General features: G+C 37.8%; 1 protein-coding gene across 2 annotated transcripts; it reads left to right on the forward strand.

Annotated features, from left to right (window-relative positions):
- Window positions 1–284: 284 nt before the first annotated feature.
- LOC113508912 lies at window positions 285–23,113 on the forward strand. 2 transcript variants are annotated; one of them, XM_026892090.1, is made up of 10 exons: window positions 285–663; window positions 15,508–15,701; window positions 16,352–16,486; window positions 17,382–17,736; window positions 18,165–18,541; window positions 19,268–19,389; window positions 19,821–19,955; window positions 20,705–20,959; window positions 21,363–21,476; window positions 22,163–23,113. In XM_026892090.1, exons 2-10 carry the CDS (start codon window positions 15,525–15,527, stop codon window positions 22,248–22,250), a joined length of 1,758 nt encoding a protein of 585 aa, XP_026747891.1. In that variant the 5' UTR covers window positions 285–663; window positions 15,508–15,524; the 3' UTR covers window positions 22,251–23,113. The 2 variants fall into 2 exon arrangements, with proteins under 2 accessions (XP_026747891.1, XP_026747890.1); XM_026892089.1 differs by having other exon boundaries at window positions 15,522–15,701.
- Window positions 23,114–23,313: the final 200 nt, after the last annotated feature.

Here is a 23,313-nt window from a genome sequence, read left to right on the forward strand (position 1 = left end):
ATAACCGTGTGTGAGTTGTCCCAGGATATTATTATTATTATTAATTAATTACCAATTTTTTTTATATTTTACTAGCTGTTGCCCGCGACTTCGTCCCCGTGGGTAGAAAATATGAATTATGATTTATACCTGCCCTGTTTTCTTTCACATTTTCCATTGTATGTGATGGTTTATAGCCTAAAGCCTTCCTCGATGAATGGTCTATTCAAAACAAAAAGATTTTTTCAATTTGGTCCAGTAGTTCCTGAGATTAGCGCGTTCAAACAAACAAACAAACTCTTCAGCTTTATATATTAGTATAGAAGTATAGATATGTAAAAAAGAAAGAAGAAGATCTTGACTAAATTCCTATTTCCGTTCTTTTTTAATACAAAGAAATATAATAAGAAAGAGTGTTCCAATTTAACGTTTCAACTTCAAAAAGAAATACTTAATGTCTACTTGCAAACTGTAAATGCGAGCTACACTTTCGCCATAAGAAAATAACAGTTGCTGTGTGTATAAGCAAGTTCAAATAACTTCAATGACGATTAACGCCAGTTGACCATTCGCCGGCGTGGGGAACGCACGCCACTTCAAATAAATAATCGTGTTAATGTGAATGTGTAAAATAGTATTTATTTACTTTTAAAAGTGTTATTGTGGTTCATTCTTCATAAAAAGGTCAGTTATAGTTTTGTTTTTAAACCGTTTATTGTAGATTTTGCTATCATTTCAGGTTTAAATAAGGTTATGTAGTATAATTATATCCTACGAATGTAAACGCGAAAGTTTGTAAGTATGGATGTTTGTTCATCTTTCACGCAAAAACCACTGAACGGATTTAGACGAAACTTGGTATACAGATAGTGTATAGCCAGGATTAACACAGGATAGCTTTTATGGCAAGAGGCGGCGGCGGACTCCGAATGTCCGAACTCCGGAATCCCAGCCGTGGGATTGAGCTGATTAAATAAGAGAGATATTTTTCGTTTTTTTTTGTTTTCGTGCTAAGAGATTTAATATGGAACAATTTTCCTAAGGCAGTCTTAAGGCGCATGAAGTAAAGCAACAATTGGTACGGTCGCGAATTCGATGGGAGATATTTTTTGTTGCTTTTTGTTTTTCATTTGTAGCTATTCTTTATGGAACCCTCAACGTCACGATCCGACTTGCCTTAAACCGGTTATTATTTTCATATCAATATATTCATTTGCTAGAACATAATTATATGAATTTTAGGTTGCAGACAATTTAATTTGCAACAAAAAATGGTAACAATTTTTTTTGATCAGATTAATGATCTATACTAATATATAAAGCTGGAGAGTTTGTTTGTTTGTTTGAAAGAGCTAAACTCAGACACTACTGGATCAAATTGAAAAATTATTTTTGTGTTGAATAGACCATTCATCGACGAAGGTTTTAGGCTATATATCATCACGCTGCGACTTGTAAGAGCGAAGAAAAAATTATAACTTATATCTTCTAACCACGCGGACGAAGTTGCGGGCAACAGCTAGTTTAAGGGATATATCGTTAAAACTATAAATATAATACACGGTGTTTTTTTAGTCGTCTTACAAAAGCAGCCCAGTTCATGTATCCGACGTAAAATACCCTAGACCCTAAAATAATCTAGGCGTGATTATTTTTTTTTATCATCAACTAAGATAATAAGTACGAAGAAAATTAAACATAAGAAATCTGAAATATACTCTTAAAAATGATAAAATTGCCGCCGCCCGCGCCCCTCACCATTGTTATAAGGCTCGGACCGCGCTCGCAACAGAGCAGTGTTTCTAAAAATCAACGAATTGTATCATAATATTGAATAAAAATTGCATTTAATTTTTTTTCAAATCTCATAAATACCTATTTTTTATCATGAACGTGTTTTAGTCATTGGATACATTAACTGGGCTGCTTTTGTAAGACGACTAAAAATCACGGTGTATACTAAGGACATGCGTCAGAGATGTGAATTGTGGCGCTCCGAAAGAAAGAGAGGAAACGGGGTTTCGTTCAATCTTTATCTCTATAAAATTGTTATCCTAACGATCCCCGCGTAGGACAAGCATTTGTGTGATCCACGAATGCTTGTCCTGAGTCTGGGTGTCTTGTGCACGTGACTTGAATGTTTGTGAAACACTCCGCGATACAAGGATTAAGTTCCTTAATGCAGGAGTTGCTTTTTTAAACAAAAATAAATAGTAAATGATTGGAAATGATAGCCGGCAGGCAAAAGAGGAGCTCGTGGCTAAGCTATAACCGCATAAGTGATTCGATCACAGGTTAAGCTATACTTGACGCGGTTGGTCCGTAGATGGGTGACCATCTTTGTTATAGCGGGTTCCTCCGTGTTTCGGAAGGCACGTTACATTGTGGGTCCCGGCTGTTATTCCTACATCTTTGACAGTCGTTACAGGTAGTCATAAGCTTGAAAAGTCTGACAGCCAGTCTAACCAAGGGGTGTCGTGTTGCCCAGGTAACTGGGTTGAGGAGGTCAGACAGTCAGTCGCTCCTTGTAAAACACTGGTACTTAGCTGAATCCGGTTAGACTGGAAGCCGACCCCAACATAGTTGGGAAAAGGCTAGGCCGATGATGATGAACCGGCAGGCAATATACATTTTCCTTAAATAGTTGCAGTTTGATTAATGCAATGGCAACCGAAGTCTGGGCCCCAATTCTGCTATTTACAATGGCCGATGAAGTAATGAAAATTGGCTTGAAATAATATATTACTTAAGTCTTCTCGTTATTCTACACATATTTTCAATTTTCCCTTAGGAACTACTTATGAAATCAGGATAAAAGGTAGCCTATGTTCTTTTCCATGTCAATCGCTATATGCATGCCAAATTTCATCCAAATCCGTTCAGCCGTTTTTGCGTGATTGAGTAACAAACATCCAAACATCTACACTCTCACTTTTATAATATTAGTAAAGATGTATTTAAAGGTATACTAGCTGTTGCCCGCGACTTCGTCCGCGTGGTTAGAAGATATAAGTTATAATTTATACCTGCCTTCTATCTATCTATCTGCCTCTATCTATCTTGTAGGATTCAGTCAGCGTTTGCAATGTAAGCGCAAAAAATGTGTTTTTTACGACCTCACATTAGAAACCTCAAAAATTGTAGCCTATGTGTTATTCTGATGTATAAGCTATATTGTGGTAAAGTTTCATTCAAATCCATTCAGTAGTTTTTACGTGAAAGAGTAACAAACATCCATACATCCATACTTACAAACTTTCGCCTTTATAATAGTAGTAGGATGGTATAGTAAGTAGCCAGATTATAAAAGGATTTATTATTATTATTTACAAGCTGTGTCCCGTGGTTTCGCCCGCGTGAAAACGTAGGTCCCGTATCCAGTTCCTTTTTATTATTGGGCGGAGATGGATCAATTCACTATCGTAACAAAAATCAGGATTACTTAATATGGTGGTTAAGTATTCTTAAATTTTCTAATTTAACGCTCAATTTTTCACCTTTTCTTGACTATAAAAAATACAAAAAAAAACAAGAATAGGGATGTCGACTGGGTATAAAAGCAAAAAATCTCATTAGTCCCTCAGTTAGGTAATTGAAAAGTATGAGACACGTATTTTTTCCTTTTTCAGAAAAACTAGAATTGACAAAGATTAACTGCTTTGAAGTTTAGGAGAGGGGGCTTGTGACGTAACGATATGGTAAAATTTATACATAATCGTGTCGTCACGCGTAAGTTTCATTCACTGTCAGCCGCGTCATGCTATCAGGGAAATAGAGATATAACTGCGTAAGTGAATAGCACAGGTTAAGCTACGCTTGACGCGGTTGGTCCGTAGATGAGTGACCATCTTTGTCATAACGCGTGTTTCGGAAGGCACGTTAAATTGTGGGTCCCGGCTGTTATTCCTACATCTTAGACAGTCGTTACAGGTAGTCAGAAGCTTGAAAAGGGGCATCGTTTTGCCCAGTTAACTGGGTTGAGGAGGTCAGATAGGCAGTCGCTCCTTTAAAACCTCCGTGTTTCGGAAGATACGTTAAATTGTGGGTCCTAGCTGTTATTCATACATCTTTGACAGTCGTTACAGATAGTCAGAAGCTGGATAGTCTGTCCAACTAAGGGGCATCGTGTTGCCCAGGTAACTGGGTTATCAACAAAATAAAGATATTTTGACTTTGACTTTGACGGAGATGTCTACTAATTGATACTCTCACTGGACAATCGGATTCCCATAAACCATTTCCCTACCACCAATATTCTCATCGAACGAATCTAAGAACTCTCTTGATTAAGTCATCAATATTTAACGCCGTTTTTTACTCTTTCACGCAGAAACCAGTAAACGAATTTGGACGGAATTTCGTATACAGATAGTTTATAACCAGGGTTAACACATAGGATAGTTCTTATCCAGATTTTATGTTTTCTAGGGATCATTTTTCGATGTGTAACGGGCAGACCCGCGGGCAAAAGCTAAGAAGGACATAATTTAGAAATGTCGATGACCCGAATAATGTGTTAATGTGATAACAGTCATGATTTGACCTAGTCAAAAGTGCTAACACCTTTCACCACTTAAAATATAGAAATTTGAACTCAAAGCTGTCGCTAAACGGTCTAATTTACATTGACACGACAATATACTGTTAATAAGCCGTTTTAGTTTACACCAATTTCGTTATAAATAGTTTAGGTCACTATACTGATGGCCGCGGCTTGTGATGTGCAGGTTCGATCCCCATATGGCACTAACATCTGTGTGTGACAAAGCCTTTGTCGTAGTTGTTAGCACTGACTGCTATGCCGTAGATCGTGGTTTCAATTCCAAACCAGGACAAATGTTTGTGTGATCATTTGTTCTGTGTCTGAGTGTATTTATTATATGTATTTAGATATATATAAGTATGTTTATTATAGTCTAGCACCTACTCGTAACGGTGTCACAAACATTCAAGTCACATGCACAAAGACACCCAGACTCAGGACAAGCATTCGTGGACCACACAAACGCTTGTCCTACGCGGGGATCGAAATTTGGCGTGGTGACCTGAACCATTCGGCTAAGTGCACTATACAAAAAAATAGTGCTTCATTCATTCAAACTTTCTTTTTAATTTATTATTCCATTAAAAAAATCATAAAGCCTATTATTATTATACAATAATGAATATAAAAAACCGCATGAAACCGCAGGATTATGGTCAGAAAAGAAACGTCAAATGAAGGCAAAATTAGTTTTTGACAGCGTTGTGTCACAACATTAGGAGCAACGTAATTTAACGTAACCGTATGTTTGAGTCCATGCAAAAGTAGGAGTTTCTCAATTTGTCTGTATTTTCCCACGTTTTATACACTCACTTTTCTTGTTTGTTTGTCGTTCCGGTTGGATTTTTGCAACTCAATTTTGAGGCACTTCCCGAAAAGCTAGCAGGCTGAAAATTTCAGGGTAGCTTCAAAACCCAATGACAATGCAATTTACAACTGAACTATAAAACGGCTGGATCGATATTTATGTTTTTTTTTTTAATTATGTATGTATTTAGAAATATTATAATCCCTACGAATATTATAAATGCGAAAGTAACTCTGTCTGTCTGTCTCTCTGTTACGCTTTCACGTCTAAACCACTGGACTGATTTTAATGAAATTTAGTACAGAGATAGAGTTGACCTTGGGAAAGAACATAGGATAGTTTTTTATCCCGGACTTTTGAAGAGTTCTCTTGGAAACGCGATATAACCGACCTCGAGCATATTTATTAGTCTAGTACTCATAATACAAGCTTTGCTTAGTTTGAGTCTAAATGGCGTTGTGTGAAAGATGTACAATATTATTATTATTAAATACAAAATAAAACCAGTCTTGAAATGTACCACTGCTGGGCTTGACTGGGTTTTGAGAAGCACACCAAAATTATGACTGTATAGTTTTTACTTCGGGAGTAAACAATAAAGAAACACTACTTAATATATTATAAGTTATTCATCATAATGACACATAGGCGTATTAATTAAAAAGCCGGTTTAATCCGAATCAGACTTAATACCTTTTATATACTAGCTGTTGCCCGCGACTTTGTCCCCGTGGTTAGAAGATATAAGTTATGATTTATACCTGCCCTGTTTTTTCACATTTTCTATTGTATCTTCGCTCCTATTAGTCGCAGCGTGATGGTTTATAGCCTATAGCCTTCCTCGATGAATGGTCTATTCAACTCACAAAGATTATTTCAATTTGGACCAGTAGTTCCTGAGATTAGCGCGTTCAAACAAACAAACTCTTCAGCTTTATATAGTCGTATATAGATTACTAATACTTATATTATAAAGAAGAAGACTGGCCTGTTTGTCTAGTGGTTAGTGACCCTGACTGCTATACCGGAGGTTGTGGGTTCGATTCCCACCCAGGACAAATGTTTGTGTGTTGAGCACGATCATTTGTTCTGTGTCTGGGTGTAATTTATCTATATTATGTATGTATTTAGGAATATATAAGTATGTTCCTCAGTTGTCTAGTACTCATAATACAAGCTCTGATTAGTTTGAGACTAGATGGCGTTGTGTGAAAGTTGTGGAATATTTAAAGAATAAAGATTTTTTGTTTGTTTGTTTGACACTAATAGGCTTCGAAACTACGGCACCGATTTGAAAACTTTTTTCACTGTTGAGAAGCTACATTATCCTCGCTGAACATAGGCTATAATATATTTCAAAAATATTAGGGTTCCATAAGAAAATTGTGATATTGTAACCCAAGGTGTCATAACTTATATCTTTTAACCATGCGGACGAAGTCGTGGGCAACTGCTAGTAATATTATAAACGCGAAAGTTTGCATGTATGTATGTAAAACAAATATATGGATGCATATAACTTTGAAAAAGTCACATTAGTTCTTTGCCAGCGTTGGGATTGAATCTACGTCTCGTGCTTAAAAATCCGTACATAGAACTGCAAAGTCAGTACGATTTTTATACACCGTGATTTTTAGTCGTCTTACAAAAGGAACCCAGTTCATGTATCCGACGTAAAATACCCCTAGGCGCAATTTTTTTTTTTTATCATCAACCAAGATAATAAGTACAAAGAAAAATTAAACAAGAGAAATCTGAAAATACTCTTAAAAATGATAAAAACGCCGCCGCCCGCGCCCCTCACCATTGTTACAAGGCTCGGACGGCGCTCGCAACAGAGCTGTGTTTCTAAAAAACTATGAATTGCATTATAATATTGAATAAAAATTGCATTTTAAATTTATTCAAATCTCATAAATACCTATTTTTTTATCATGAACGTGTTCTAGTCATTGGATAAATGAACTGGGCTGCTTGTGTAAGACGACTAAAAAATCACGGTGTATTAGTTACAACTTAATTGGTCTCTCACAACTTTTAATAACATAGGAAATTTCAGACTGTTATAAAAGAGAAAAAATTATGTAATTTGTAATAATATAATACATACTTATCTATATATACAAATATATAAAGCTGAAGAGTTTGTTTGTTTGTTTGAACGCGCTAATCTCAGGAACTACTGGTTGAAATTGAAAAAATCTTTTTGTGTTGAATAGACCATTCTTCGAGGAAGGTTTTAGGCTATAAACCATCACGCTGCGACTAACAGGAGCGAAGATACAATGGAAAATGTGGAAAATACAGGGCAGGTATAAACCATAACTTATAACGTCGGGAACTAAAATCTAAAATTAAACCGCGATAAAATCCGTAAAAGTAGTTTCATTTCAACATAACTTATAACTTCTAACCACGAGGACGAAGTCGCGGGCAACAGCTATTAATATATAAAATTGTCGTATCGCGGTGTTTGAGGTAAAATTCCTCCGAAACGGCTCGACCGATTCGCATGGAATTTTGTGAAGACTTTTTGCATAGGTCTAACCAAAACCCACCCATGTTGCTTTCTTTTCCTTTCGTGTACCTACTTGGGCTACGGTAGAGTTAGGTACGGTTAGAGCTTGTGGCTAAGCTATAACCGCATAAGTGAATCGATCACAGGTTAAGCTATGCTTGACGCGGTTGGTCCGTAGATGGGTGTCCATCTTTGTCATAACGAGTTCCTCCGTGTTTCGGAAGGCACGTTAAATTGTGGGTCCCGGCTGTTATTCCTACATCTTTATCAGTCGTTACAAGGTAGTCAGAAGCTTGAAAAGTCTGACAACCAGTGTAACCAAGGGGTATCGTGTTGCCCAGGTAACTGGGTTGAGGAGGTCAGATAGGCAGTGGCTCCTTGTAAAACACTGGTACTTAGCTGAAACCGGTTGGACTGGTAGCCGACCCCAACATAGTTGGGAAAAGGCTAGGCCAATGATGACTTGGGCTACGGTAACCCTTTCGGACAATCCCGATGCTACGGCAAGCTTCTTTAAGGCATGAGTGGACCTATAACGAAGCAGAATTATGAGGACCTTTGCCCAGCTGTGGGATTAGTACTCGCTTTTAGTATTAAAACTATACTATATTTTATAACGCAAAGTAAGACAGCTGGCATAAGGTGACAGGCCAAATGTAAATAGTCTAATTTAAAATTGTAATTCCGACATTGTTATTCTGTGCCGTTTGTAAGACACAGCGATTGAAATAAGTTCTTATACTGTCAAACATGTTATAAACTAGCTCTATCTCTTTCTTTAAAATGAAAATGGAGAAGGATAGCTGTCAATGTGAACTGTCAAATTTAGTTCAAATGCGAATAGAACATCCTTCGTTTTCGACTGCACGGATAGCCGAGTGGTTGAGGTCACCACGCCAAACCCACTGAGCGCGACGTGTTAGTTCGATCTCGTAGGACAAGCATTTGTGTGATCCACGAATGCTTGTCCTGAGTCTGGGTGTCTTGTGCGTGTGACTTGAATGTTTATGAAACCCGTGACACAAGCATTAATTCCTTCATGCGGAAGTCGTTTTTCTCATCTTTTATTTCGTCATTTGTATATTTAATAGATAGGATTGTTAATTGTTATGTTAAAAAAAGAACTTTGTTGCGATAACTTATACTATTTTGGTACTCAAAATTATTGCTATACCCACATCTTATAGAATTTACAACGGGTTCGAGTGTTACTCGGTATTTCCTAAAACTAATAGTTTTTAAATGCCACTTCATTCAAATTTTATCAAAACCTGTCCAGTCATTTTTATTTTATTCCAGCCAGTGCAGGAAAAAACTAAGTTCTTAACGATTTTCACCCCAAACTGGGATTCGAACCTGTCAGGCCACACTAGACAGCCACACTTACAATCACTAGACTATTTCTAGTCGAAATAATACCCACGAAACGATCAACCTCCATTCATTGAAGTCACATAAAAAGTTATCAAAAACAACTAATTAAAATTCTTAAATCACAATTGATTATTTAATCATTATGAGAATTAAAAATATCAACGAACAGGTCCATTGTTTCCGTGTCTTGGGAACGGAAAACCAAGACGACAAGCAATCGTCAACTGGAGAACAAGCAATCCATTGAGACACATTCACAATATTTATTTTTGACACTTCCTTATTTGAACGGGGCCATTACAGAAGCTGTTAATAATAATATTCCACAACTTTCACACAGCGCCATCTAGTCTCAAACTAAGCAAAGCTTGTATTATGAGTACTAGACAACTGATAAACATACTTATATATTTCTAAATACATACATAATACACGGTGATTTTTAGTCGTCTTACAACAGTTCATGTATCCGACGTAAAATACCCCTAGGCGCGATTTTTTTTTTAATCAACTAAGATAATAAGTAGGAAGAAAAATTTAACAAGAGAAATCTGAAATATATTCTTAAAAATGATAAAAACCCCGCCGCCCGCGCTCCTCACCATTGTTACAAGGCGGACCGCGCTCGCAACAGAGCTGTTTCTAAAAAACTACGAATTGCATCATAATATTGAAAAAAGAAATGCATTTTAAATTTATTGAAATCTCATAAATAGCTATTTTTTATCAGGAACGTGTTCTAGTCATTGGATACATGAACTGGGCTGCTTTTGTAAGACGACTAAAAAATCACGGTGTATAGATAAATTACAACCAGGCACAGAACAAATGATCGTGCTCATCACACAAATATTTATCCTGGGTGGGGATCGAACCTACGACCTACGTCGACGCATAGCAGTCAGGGTCACAAACCTCTAGAGTCTAGACCAACAGACCAGTTAATAACACCAGCCTGTAACTGCCCCACTGCAGGCCTCTCATACAGAGAACGAGCATTGATCACCACGCTAGTGAGCTGCCCCACGGTGGGGCGCCATTACCGAAGCTGTTAATAATACTAGCCTGTAACTGTCCCACTGCAGGCCTCTCATACAGAGAACGAGCATTGATCACCACGCTAGTGAGCTGCCCCACGGTGGGGCGCCATTACCGAAGCTGTTAATAATACTAGCCTGTAACTGTCCCACTGCAGGCCTCTCATACAGAGAACGAGCATTGATCACCACGCTAGTGAGCTGCCCCACGGTGGGGCGCCATTACCGAAGCTGTTAAAAACACCAGCCTGTAACTGTCCCACTGCAGGCCTCTCATACAGAGAACGAGTATTGATCACTACGCTTGTTGGCTGCCCCACGGTGGGGCGCCATTACCGAAGCTGTTAATAACACCAGCCTGTAACTGTCCCACTGCAGGCCTCCCATACAGAGAACGAGCATTGATCACCACGCTTGTGAGCTGCCCCACGGTGGGGCGCCATTACCGAAGCTGTTAATAACACCAGCCTGTAACTGTCCCCCTGCAGACTCTTTTTGACTATACCAGCTTTCATAAATAATAATGCTGTGTAGACTGTTTATATCTAAAACTCGCGTCTATATCTAATAGTTTTGTACTATATTCACAGTTTCCTAGAAAGCAATAAGTTTCAAAAGTTTATAACTTTAAACAACTTATATTTATTATGTAACTGCAATAAAACTGAATTGCAATATACAAACGAACGTACACATTTTTATTATTGCACATAGTGAATTTCGATTCAATAAAATATTATGTAAAATCATTTCTGATTGTACGTATAGTCGACTTATATTCACCACGCGAAACGAGCTGTACGCGACGTGTCGCGAGTTCGATTCCCCGCGTATGACAAGTATTTGTGTGATCCACAAATGCTTGTTCCGAGTCTGGGTGTCTTTGTGCATGTGACTTGAATGTTTGTGAAACCTTTCGAGAGATACGAGTATTAAATAGTAATTATTTTAATAATTAAATATAGTCGTTAAGAAAATATAATAAAATCTATAGTCAAGAGTATTTGATTTTATTTCATGGTATGGTACCTGTAAAATGTATGGTTCAAATAACGCTAAAGGTTAAGCCGCGCTCACCGCGGTTGGTCAAAGGATGGAGTCAATGGGAGATTCCGTACCTAAAAGTTAAAGACGGATCCCTATTACTAAGTAGTCTGTCCGTCATTCCGTTCGTCTCTCATCAGGCTATATCTCATGAAACGTAATGGATAAAATTGAAATTTTCTCAAATCTGTCTTCTCAAAACAAATACTAAAAATTAAGAACGAGGTTAAGCAACGGTTGTTACAACGATATATTTGTTGGTGACCAATAAATTTAAGAGTACGTAAATATTGCTTTGGCTGGCCTGTTGGTCTAGAGGTTTGTGACCCTGACTGCTATATCGTAGGTTGTGGGTTCGATTCCCACTCAGGACAAATATTTTTGTGATGTGCACGATCATTTGTTCTGAGTCTAGGTGTAATATATTCATATTATGTATATACTAGCAGTTGCCCGCGACTTCGTCCGCGTGGTTAGAAGATATAAGTTATGATTTATACCTGCCCTGTTTTTTCACATTTTCCACTCTATCTTCGCTCCTATTAGTCGCAGCGTGATGGTTTATAGCCTAAAGCCTTCCTCGATGAATGGTCTATTCAACACAAAAAGATTTTTTCAATTTGGACCAGTAGTTCCTGAGATTAGCGCGTTCAAACAAACAAACTCTTCAGCTTTATATATATACTAGCTGTTGCCCGCGACTTCGTCCGCGTGGTTGGAACATTTTCCACATTTTCCTTTATATCTTCGCTCCTATTAGTCGCAGCGTGATGGTCTATAGCCTAAAACCTTCCTCGATGAAAGGTCTATTCAACACAAAAAGAATTTTTCAATTCGAACCAGTAGTTCCTGAGATTAGCGCGTTCAAACAAACAAACAAACAAACAAACTCTTCAGCTTTATATATTAGTATAGATTAGTAAGTATACATATAGATTTAGAAATATCTAAGTATGTCCCTCAGCTTTCCTCAGTTTGTCACTAGATGGCGTTCTGTGAGAACCCTGGAATATAATATTACTTATGTCACTCGTACGGAACTATAAGTGCTGTGACTCCAAGTCGCACCTGACTGGTTTTTTTCTTAGAGGAGTCATTGGCCCCGGATGTGGACCTAGTTAGCCGTCCTACTATATCACCGGACCATGAAGAGACATCTTATGCGTGAGATAGTGCATATACTAGACAAATGATATCTGTCACTGGTGTCAGCCATCTTGGATTCATAATGGGATGATGATTGGGTAGAAATATTTTCAATCATTGAGATACATAATTAAATATCTACACTAATATTATAAAGCTGAAGAGTTTGTTTATTTGAACGCGCTAATCTCAGGAACTACTGGTTCGAATTGAAAAATTCTTTTGTGTTCAATAGACCATTTATCAAGAAAGGCTATACAATGGAAAGGAGCGCAAGTACAATGGAAAATCTGAAAAAAAACGGGGAAAATTAAATTCATTTTTGAGGGCTTCCGTTGCGTGCGCTGCGGAAACGGTTCAAGATCTTCTAACCACGTGGACGAAGTCGCGGGCAACAGCTAGTTATTTATATGGCTGGTCTGTAGATGGTCTTTGTCATAACGAGTTCCTCCGTGTTTCGGAAGGCGCGTTAAATTGTTGATCTCGGCTGATATTTACATCATTGACAGTCGTTACAAGTAGACAGAAGCTAGATAGTCTGACAACCAGTCTAACTAAGGGGTTGTGTTGCCCAGGTAACTTGTAAAATACTGGTACTTAGCTGACTCTGGTTAGACTGGAAGCCAACAGCGACATATTTAGTTATCCACTGTAATTTTATCAATTTGAAGTTAGGTATATGTATATTCCTAAAATTAATACGCCATTGAAATCGAACGACATAAACATAACCTCACTTTTTTGGTGTCGGTTAAAATTATTAATGACTCGGTATCATGCTATTTACAATAATATTTAAAAGGAATGCGTATAACATGATACAGCGATTGAATTTAATTAAAACGTGACGAATAAATAAAAAATATAATTAAATGGTAAATGGATTTTATATAAAAACAATGCTTTTTCGATTGTTGGTATTTATACTATGACTAACTGTTGCCCGCGACTTCGTCCGTGTGGTTAGAATATATAAGTTAGGAATTTTTGAACGGAAGCCCTCGAAGATTAATATTTTTCCCCGTTTTTGCCACATGTTCCATTGTATCTTCGCTCCAGTCGCAGCGTGATAGTAAATAGCCTAAAACCTTCCTCGATGAATGGTCTATTGAACACAAAAATATTTTTTCAATTTGAACCAGTAGTTCTTGAGATTAGTGCGTTCAAACAAACAAACTCTTCAGCTTTATAATATTAGTATAGAAGTATAGATTAGTTAGAGTTTTTAGGATTCAGTATCCAAACAAACCGAACGGATCGTCTCTCTGTTTGTCGGTCTTTACCGGCCTGTATCTCGAAAGATGATTAATGTTTTGGTTGCCGCTAGAACAAAAATATAATGAAAAAATCTAGGTTAAGCAACGGTTGGATACGGTCACAAATTAGACGCATAACCAAATTTATTGCAAACTAGCTGTTGCCTGTGGGCCTGCCCGCTACAAATGGGAAAAGATCTCACGAGAACATAAAATCAGGATAAAACCTATCCTATTTGTTAATCCTGGTTATAAACTATCTGTTTACCAAGTTTCGTCTAAATCCGTTCAGTGGTTTTTGCGTGAAAGAGGAACAAACATCCATACATACAAACTTTCGCGTTTATAATATTCGTTTTTCTTTAGTCTATTTTTACGAAGACCGACTCGCTCTTGCCAAGTTTTTTTTTTGTTAATTTTACCGTTAATTGACAAATATTTCCATGCAAAAATCTATTTATTATTCTCAATCACGAAAACACTATGTTGCATGCGTTGTTAAAACGATTGCGTTAAAAACCGGTTCGGCGCGTGCCGTGTTACGGAAAACAACTGTTTATAAAACATAGCAATCGATTTTAGTACAATATTTAGATTCAAAAAATATATTAGGCTGTCTAGAGTAAATATCAATAAACATAAAAATTATAATGTAAATGAAACAAGATAAAAATTCAATGATAAGGATGAATAAACAGAATTGCAGTCGGAGGCATGAAATTAAGTGCTTCTATATGATAAATTATTATCTCTTTGCGCATCATATCATTGAATTTTTATCTTGTTTCAGTCTTTTCAGTTGATTTTTAATTGTAGTTATCCATGCAGGCGGGTTTTTTGTTTTTTAAATTATTATTTTGTTTATGTCTTTTTAGTTAAGAAAGATTACGTAACCGGATTATTTATTATTTATTTATCGTTCCATTTAATATTAAAAATGCAAGTTATGTACATACTTAGATTCAGTGTTTAAAATCCTTCATTTTGATACCCCACTTAATATGCCTGGTAGATTTATTTTATTTCCTCACATTATGGCTTCAAACAGCCGCTATATTGTTTTTTTTATATTTCACCTACCTAAGAACACTCGGGCTATTAAGACAAATCTAACGATACCTCAAATGTGAAAATCCATTCAACGGTTCTAGAGATACAAGGTAATAAAGAATATTACATACATACAAGATACGCGCTAAACACATAACCCTCCTGACAGTCGGGTAAAAAGACATCTACATCCTTGCCACAATCGGAAAACATGCCAGAAGACTGGCAGGGATTAAGATTTTTTACGGTCTGTAAATCATATACACTTTTAGTTTTATTGATGTGAGTCGATCACAGGTTAAGCTACGCTTGACAGTTGACGTGGTTTGTCATAACGAGTTCCGAGGTGTTTCGGAAGGCACGATAAATTGTGGGTCCCGGCTGTTATTCCTACATCTATGACAGCTGTTACAGGTAGTCAGAATCTTGAAAAAGTCTGCCAACCAGTCTAATCATGGGGTATTGTGTTACCCAGGTAACTGGGTTAAAGAGGTCAGATAGGCAGTCGCTCCTTGTAAAACACTGGTATTCAGCTGAAACCGGTTAGCCTGGAAGCCGACCCCATCATAGTTGGGAAAAGGCTAGGCCGATGATTGATATTTAGTCTAGACATCCTTAAATAGTTTTTTAATGTAAATATTGTATTAAAATCGATTGCTATGTTTTATAAACAGTTATTTTCCGTTACAAGGCTGTAAATTTTGTATATTGTATTGATATTAAGTTAAATATAATTTTAAATGTAAATTTAGTAATGTTGTTTTAGAGTATGTTTCAATACGATTATGAGAAGCGTCCGGCGTCGGCGACATCTTGTGACAGCCGCGCTAAGATGGCGGCCGACTGGAGCCGATCTTACCCGAGCGCAGCCGAACGAATGCCGAACGCGAGGCGCCCTCTACCGCCGCGACCGACCGTTATACATCGGATGCCGGATAAAACTACAGTAAGTAGAAATATATGGCCTGTTGGTCTAGTGGTTAGTGGCCCTGACTGCTATACTGGACTTCGTGGGTTCGATTCCCATCCAGGCCAAATGTTTGTGTGATGAGTTGAGTACGATCATTTGTTCTGTGTTTGGGTGTAATTTATTTATATTATGTATGTATTTAGAAATATATAAGTATGTTTATTAGTTGTCTATTACTCATAATACAAGCTTAGTATGAGACTCGATTGACTTTAAAATGAAGCCCTGACTGATTTCACATTGACACCAGCCAGATGCATGACATAAATTATAGTGAACGCGCGTGTACGAGAACACAGCTGCATTATCTGTTTTCGCACTCGACAACCAAAACAACCAAAACTCAGGCAAAACAAACAAAAAATAATATAAAAATCCTCAAATAATAACATTTTAATAATATACTATTCCACAACTTTCTCGCAACGCCATCTAGTCTCAAACTAAGGGAAGCTTGTATTATGAGTACTATACTAGGCAACTGAAAAACATACTTATATATTTCTAAATACATACATAATATAGATAAATTACACCAAGACACAGAACAAATGATAGTGCTCATCACATAAAAATCAAATCAAAACCCACGAAATAGTAAATAGATCATGTCATATCAATTCCAGGTACCTTTGAAAGTGTGGATCATCGCCAGTGCATCCTGCTTCGCCGTCTGCGCGGCCCTGGTACTGGCGACCGTGGTGGTCACCAAATGGGGCACGTCAGACGCTTTTACCACGAGAGAAGTGTATCAGTCCCCAGTAAGTACCTATAGTTTTTTTTAAACGTTTCCCGCAGTAAGGATTTTCATCCGAGTGTCTCGAAAGGCGTTAAATTATGGGTCCTGGCTTTTATTCATACATCTTTGACAGTCGTTACGAGTAGTCAAAAGCTAGAAAGTCTGACAACCAGTCTAAGTAAGGGGTATCGTGTTGCCCAGGTAACTGTGTTGAATAGGTCAGATAGGCAGTCGCTCCTTGTAAAACACTTGTACTTAGCTGAATCCAGTAAGACTGGAAAAATAAAACAGATTAGTTTTTGTGGGGGAAAGGGGGGGGGGAAATAACCGAATATCAGCAAATATACTGGAGTGGGGATTCAAATGAGAGCGCACTGAAATAGAATATTGATGACTTAATGAAGCGAGTTCTAAGCTTCGTCTGATGAGAAAATTGGTGGAAGGAAAATGGGTTATGGAAATCCGATTGTCAAGTCACCATCACCCTAGCCTTTTCCCAACTATGTTGGGGTCGGCTTCTAGTCTCACCGGATCCAGCAGAGTACCAACTGACCTCCCCAACCCAGTTACCTGAGCAACAATATACCCTTTGGTTAAACTGATTGTCAGGCTTTTTTTCTCTAGCTTCTGACCACCTGTAACGACTGTCAAAGATGTAGGAATAACAGCCGGGAAACAACGTGCCTTCCAAAGCAAGGAGGAACTCATTATGACAAGGATTGTCACCCATCTATGGACCAATCGTGTCAAGCGTAGCATAACCTGTGATCATGCATGCCTGTTTATGGCCACGATTGTCAAGTGAAAGTGTCAATTACTACATCTCTCAGTCTTTGCAATTCTGCTAAAGATGTTTAGTTGAGATGTTTATGAGATTTTGTCGGGAGTATTTAAAATGTTTACTTTTAATATTCTAGGAACCAATACGTGCCTATAGCCGCCCAAAACCAACACCAGAATACAATTCAGATGAAATCGAAGAGAACGCGATTCTAGAAAAACTATCAATATTCAAAAATGTTATACCACAACGGGAACACAAAAATCTCATATCCAAGACACAAATACATCCTCTGCATGAAGAGATTGCACACGAGGAGAGAAACATCAAGAAGAAGGATAGAGCGGAAGTAGAAAAAGAAGTAATGGACAATGAGGTACAAGATGCAGAAGGATCGGACTTCAAAATTGTAGAAGTACCGCATTTTAAACCTATTCTACCTGAAATAAGCAAGAATGTCGACTTGGAATTGCCGTATGGATATTTGGATGGTAAGTCTCTATTTTTTCCTACGTTTTTATACACTCACTTTTCTTGTTTGTTTGTCGTTCCGGTTGGATTTTTGCTACTCAATTTTGAGGCACTGCCTGATGACCCAGCAGGCTGAAATTTACAGGGTAGCTTCAAACTCTATGACAGTGCAATTTACAATTATAAAGCGGCTAGATCGTTTTTGATAAATTCGAATGGAGTGACATTGAACTACACAAACTTTCACACGACGCCATCTAGTCTATTATGATTACTAGACAACTGATAAACATACTTATATATTTCTAAATACATACATAATATAGATAAATTACACCCAGACACAGAACAAAAGATCGTGCTCATCACACAAACATTTGTCCTGGGTGGGAATCGAAACCACGACCTCCGGTACAATTTTTTTATGAAACCCATGCTTTTTTTTCAGGCAGAGAAGACTATTTTTACAACGACGAAAACCTCTACGATGATTATATGCAAAGCAATACTTTGACCAGTTACTTAATAGAAAAAGTTCAGGAGCTACATGAGTGGGTATCGAGTGACCCAGACTTGAAAACCAATCACACAAGTACAACGGATTTCAGCACTGTTCTGAAGGCTCTAAACGAAAGCCTGGTCGAAGGCAACGTCACTATAGTAATGAATAAATTAAAAGAGGTTTATTTCGGAGATAATTATACCAACGCGAATAATACTAGAAAAGTTATAGTTACTAATTCTACTGATTTGCTTTCTTTTGGGATTCTGACGTTGGATGTCATGTTGTTGCATAATATACAGCTAATGGCGTGGGAGAATCAGGTACAGACATTTATTTAACTGTTTAGAAGGATTCTCACTCCATAAGTGATTCGGTCACAGGTTAAGCTATGCTTGACGCGGTTGGTCCGTAGATGGGTGACCATCTTTATCATAACCAGTTCCTCCGTGTTTCGGAAGGCACGTTACATTGTGGGTCCCGGCTGTTATTCCTACATCTTTAACAGTCGTTACAGGTAGTCAGAAGATTGAAAAAGTCTGACAGCCAGTCTAACCAAGGGGTATCGTGTTGCCCAGGTAACTGGGTTAAGGAGGTCAGATAGGCAGTCGCTCCTTGTAAAACACTGATACTTAGCTAAAACCGGTTGGACTGGTAGCCGACCCAAACATAGTTGGGAAAAGGCTAGGCCAATGATGATGAAGGATTCTCACTAGTTTGTTACAAAAATTGCGTAGCAACCGGCTGTCATAGTATGGGCATGTTATGCGGAGAAATGAGAGTCATGTGGTGAGGAAGGTGTTGAGTATGGATGTATCCACATCCATACTCAATATAGGGGGATATAGGGGAAGAGGACGACCACGGAAACGATGGATTGTCTGAAAGACGATTGTGCAAAGAGTGTTTCTCGTGAGATGACGTCAAATAAAAATGTATGGAAGAAGAAGACATGTTGTGCCGACCACAAATAAAAATTGGGATAAGAGCAGGGGAATGATGTGTTAATATAAGGAATGTACGCATGAATAATTGTGATATATTTTTAGGAGGCAGCCAGAAACAAAATGCTGAAAGACCCAGACGTGTTTGCGTTTAACGCGCTGTTCTTAGACCCTGGGAAGGTGGAATCCAAGCAAAATGAAGTCGTTCATGATGGATCGTTATTTTTGTAAGATTTTATAAGATTTTATTATACAAGAACGAGCTGTCCCAGTTAACGTTGTTTTGCAATACAAATGAGTTCTAGAGAATAAAAAAGGGGGTCTGAAAAATAAATGTTGTCCAATTCTCAGAACTAAAAAATATGTACACGTAATTTCATAAGAATCAGTCTAGCCGTTTCGGAGGAGTTCAATTTCGTACACCGTGACACGAGAATTTTACATATTCGATGTATTTTTGGGATAACTGGGTTGAAGAAGTCAGATAGGCAGTCGCTCCTTGTAAAACACTGGTACTTACTTAGCTGAATCCGGTTAGACTGGAAGCCGACCACAACATAGTTGGGAAAAGGCTGCCTATGGGATGGGATGGGAAACCGATCTTCGGACTACTAACATTCTTTTGGTCAAATACCCTATCGTTATTATTTCTTTTCAGGAAGCGTCTGAGCCCTCGGCAGAATGTTATCGAAGATCTGGATATTGGCAAGAATCTTCTAGAAAATATAATGGAGATTGGAATGAGTACGGCCAGAGCAGCAATACACCTGGGCAGGGCGTATAAGAATACCAAGTAAAATCTTAAATATACACACATATACGAACAAATATACATACATACATACACTTTGACGACCTCCGTGGTCGAGTGCCGTACGCACCGGTTTCAAGGTGTCGCTAACTCTGAGGTCCCGGGTTCGATCTCCGGTCGGGTCAATGTAAAAATTCACATTTCTACATTGTCTCGGGTCTGGGTGTTTGTGGTACCTTCGTTGTATCTGAATTCCATAACACAAGTGCTTCAGCAACTTACTTTGGGTTCAGAACAATGTATGGGATGTTGTCCGCATTTATTATTTTATTATTATTATATACGTAAATGGTATTATAGGTAAACATAGCACAGTCACTGTGCGCGACGTATTGATGGAATCCTTGTACAGGACAAGCGTTTGTGTGATCCACGAATGCTTGTCCTGAGTCTGGGTGTCTTGTGCATGTGACTTGAATGTTTGTGAATTGAAATCATTTTGTGAATGCTAGAGTCGACATATCCCATCTGACTATCCTGAGAGGGATGTTGAAACAAATTGAGGGGTCGCGGACTCTGTTAGTGTCCATAGAATTTTAAAATGTAAATAAGTGTGTAAACTAATGCAAAGTATTTCTTAAACAACAAAACCCCTAATAGCAATAACAATCCGATTTTTGACCGCAACATTAGTTATTATATTATAACTTCAGATATCAATAATTATTTAAGATGTGATATTCCATTTTTTATTTGTTAATAAAAAACACAAAAATCATCATCTTTTTCAGAAACATCCTAAACCAGATTTCAAATAAAGAACTCCAGGCCGCCAACATTCAGAATCAAATGTCACGCAACCTTGATGCCAACACTCACGCGCTGAATCACTTGCAAACGTCATATGACAGTACTCAAGGTGTTGCCAGCAACAATAATGGTAGCTTTTATACCGAACTGGACTGCGTGTGGTTATTGTACTGTAGAAATTTAATGGCAACTACTAAATTGAATCCGCCGTACGGTACCATGGCTAGGATTAATGGGTGAGTGCGTTTATTTGTTGTAATTTTTAGGCTTCTTTAGGGTTTTAAAATCGGAACCCAATTACTGAAGGTCCTCTGTCTATCTGTCCGTTCGTCACTAGGCTGTGTCTTATAAACCGTGATAGCCAATTTTCGCAGATAAATGTATTTCTGTTGCCGCTTTAACAACAAATGAGGATATCAAATAACGCACCATTATCGAAGATGTTAATAACACCAGCCTGTAACTGTCCCACTGCAGGCCTCTCATACAGAGAACGAGCATTGATCACCACACTTGTGAGCTGCCCCCACGGTGGAGCGCCATTACCAAAGCTGTTAATAACACCACCCTGTAACTGTCCCACTGCAGGCCTCTCATACAGAGAACGAGCATTGATAACTTACCTTCCGTATCTTCCAGGGTGGCGCTTCGAATGCTGACTGGTGAGCTGGTGGCCAATAAAGCACTTGACACAATGTTATATGAGCTGCTAACAGGATGGACGGAGCTAAAGTGTAATGAAATGTTCCCAAGGTGAGATCTAGTTGAGCCTCAAGTGGTTGTAACCTGCGTGCTTGGTAACCAGGGCCGGCGTAAAGGCCACTGACACCCCGGGCGAAAATATTGTGGCGCCCACTTGAGGGAAGCAATATCAAGTGTTAGTTTTTTGCTAATCCCAAGTAAAATTATTTTAAGAATTTCATCTTTCCTTTAGCGTTACGTTTGGCGGTGGAAGTATTCCACCTGTAGCGTAGAGCACAGTTCTGAGGGTTTGCGCCAGGAGAGGCAAGAGACTCCAACTTCAGACCTTGGCGCCCCCCAGAATTTGTCGCCCTGGGCCATCGCCCCATCACGCCGGCACTGTTGGTAACCTCAACCATTCAGCTATCCGTGCAGTCAAAATGATTATGGAAATACTATACTTTGACATATTAAGTTATTTTTACTATCCTGCATTAGGATCAAACCTGCAAGTTATAAATACACTGCACGTAAAGCCGAGTGTTTGAGGTCACCACGCCAAACCCACTGTGCGTTTCAATCCCCGCGTAGGACAACATCCGTGTGATCCACGAATGCTTGTCCTGAGTCTGTCGGATGTATTTGTGACTTGAATGTTTGTGAAACCCGCGACACAAGGATTAAATTGCGCACACTGCGTTTTTTAATACATACATACAACCTATATACTCCATTTAAATTACATTTTTTTTTTGCAGATGCAGTAAAGTAAATGCGGCGGCAGTAGTAATCGATTCTATTCTTCAATCACACAGAAAAACGACTGTCAGTAACAGAGGACGATAAATTAGTTAATTAGTTAAAAATATACATCCCTATTCCTAACTTATATTGTAAATGTGAATGACAGTTTGTTTGCTACGCCTTCACGCGACGAATACTTAACCGATCGTCATGAAACTTTGTACTCATTCCCTTGGAGGGATAAGAATGGTTTTATTCAACAAGAAAAGCAGGATGTGTTAGGATACTTTTGTGAAATAATGAATTAGTAAAGATTATGACAGTTTTTGAACTTATTGATATTCGATCAATAACCAAAACGATTTATAGATGTAACTACATTTATCAGAATATCTCGACTGCTTTCAGACTCAACCGAAATCCTTAAACATAATTCAGACAGTTGATGCGGCAGCGGCAAACAGACAAAATGTTAAGTTTTTAAATTTTATTTTTAAAATACAATCAAATTTAAAGAAGTTTTTATATTTAATTTTCAATTTATTTATCAATGGCATTTAAACCGCGTTTGGGGTTGCAGGGTAATAAATTACATTTCCACTAAATCCTAAGCGCGGTTTGAAGTTTGTACTTAAATGTTGCCAATTTATTTTCGTGTTATTACCATTTTTGGTAATTATTATTTTAGTACTTAATTATAGAGTTTAGTATATTTTTAAGTACAAATAGTGATGGTTTATTGTATTTTTAATGCTGAGGCTAATGTTGTTAAATCATAGACTGATAAATTATAATAAATCCTTATTTTAAACATCTGTGTTTCATTTTTTTACTTTGCTTATAATACTAAGAATAGAATATATATTCTACAACAACGAATGATCCCACTGCTGGGCAAAGGCCTCCCGCCTTTGCCCAGCATCCTTTCTTTTCCAAACCTCTCTATGTTTTGCGATTTTTAGCTACGAGCGCCCCTAATTGTCAATGATTAAATTTTTCATGCCTTCTTGTCAAACTATGGCTGATCCAATATAAAATATTTGTGAAAACTGTGTTGTACTATATTTTCGAATACATTTATCAACCAATCAATCTTATATTTGTAAACCATGTGTTCATGAGATCGAATATAATTGGTAGGTAAGCACTTAAAACCGGCCATTTA

Source organism: Trichoplusia ni, chromosome 3, assembly GCF_003590095.1.
Source record: "Trichoplusia ni isolate ovarian cell line Hi5 chromosome 3, tn1, whole genome shotgun sequence".
In the NCBI taxonomy this organism is placed as follows: domain Eukaryota; kingdom Metazoa; phylum Arthropoda; class Insecta; order Lepidoptera; family Noctuidae; genus Trichoplusia; species Trichoplusia ni.

Bases quoted from the DNA above. Each gene is read 5' to 3' on its own strand.
- LOC113508912 (XM_026892090.1), top strand. From the start codon at position 15,525: ATGTTTCAATACGATTATGAGAAGCGTCCGGCGTCGGCGACATCTTGT. The intron at 17,737-18,164 runs GTAAGTCTCTAT...CTTTTTTTTCAG, and splicing joins GCCGTATGGATATTTGGATG to GCAGAGAAGACTATTTTTAC. The intron at 20,960-21,362 runs GTGAGTGCGTTT...CGTATCTTCCAG, and splicing joins ACCATGGCTAGGATTAATGG to GGTGGCGCTTCGAATGCTGA.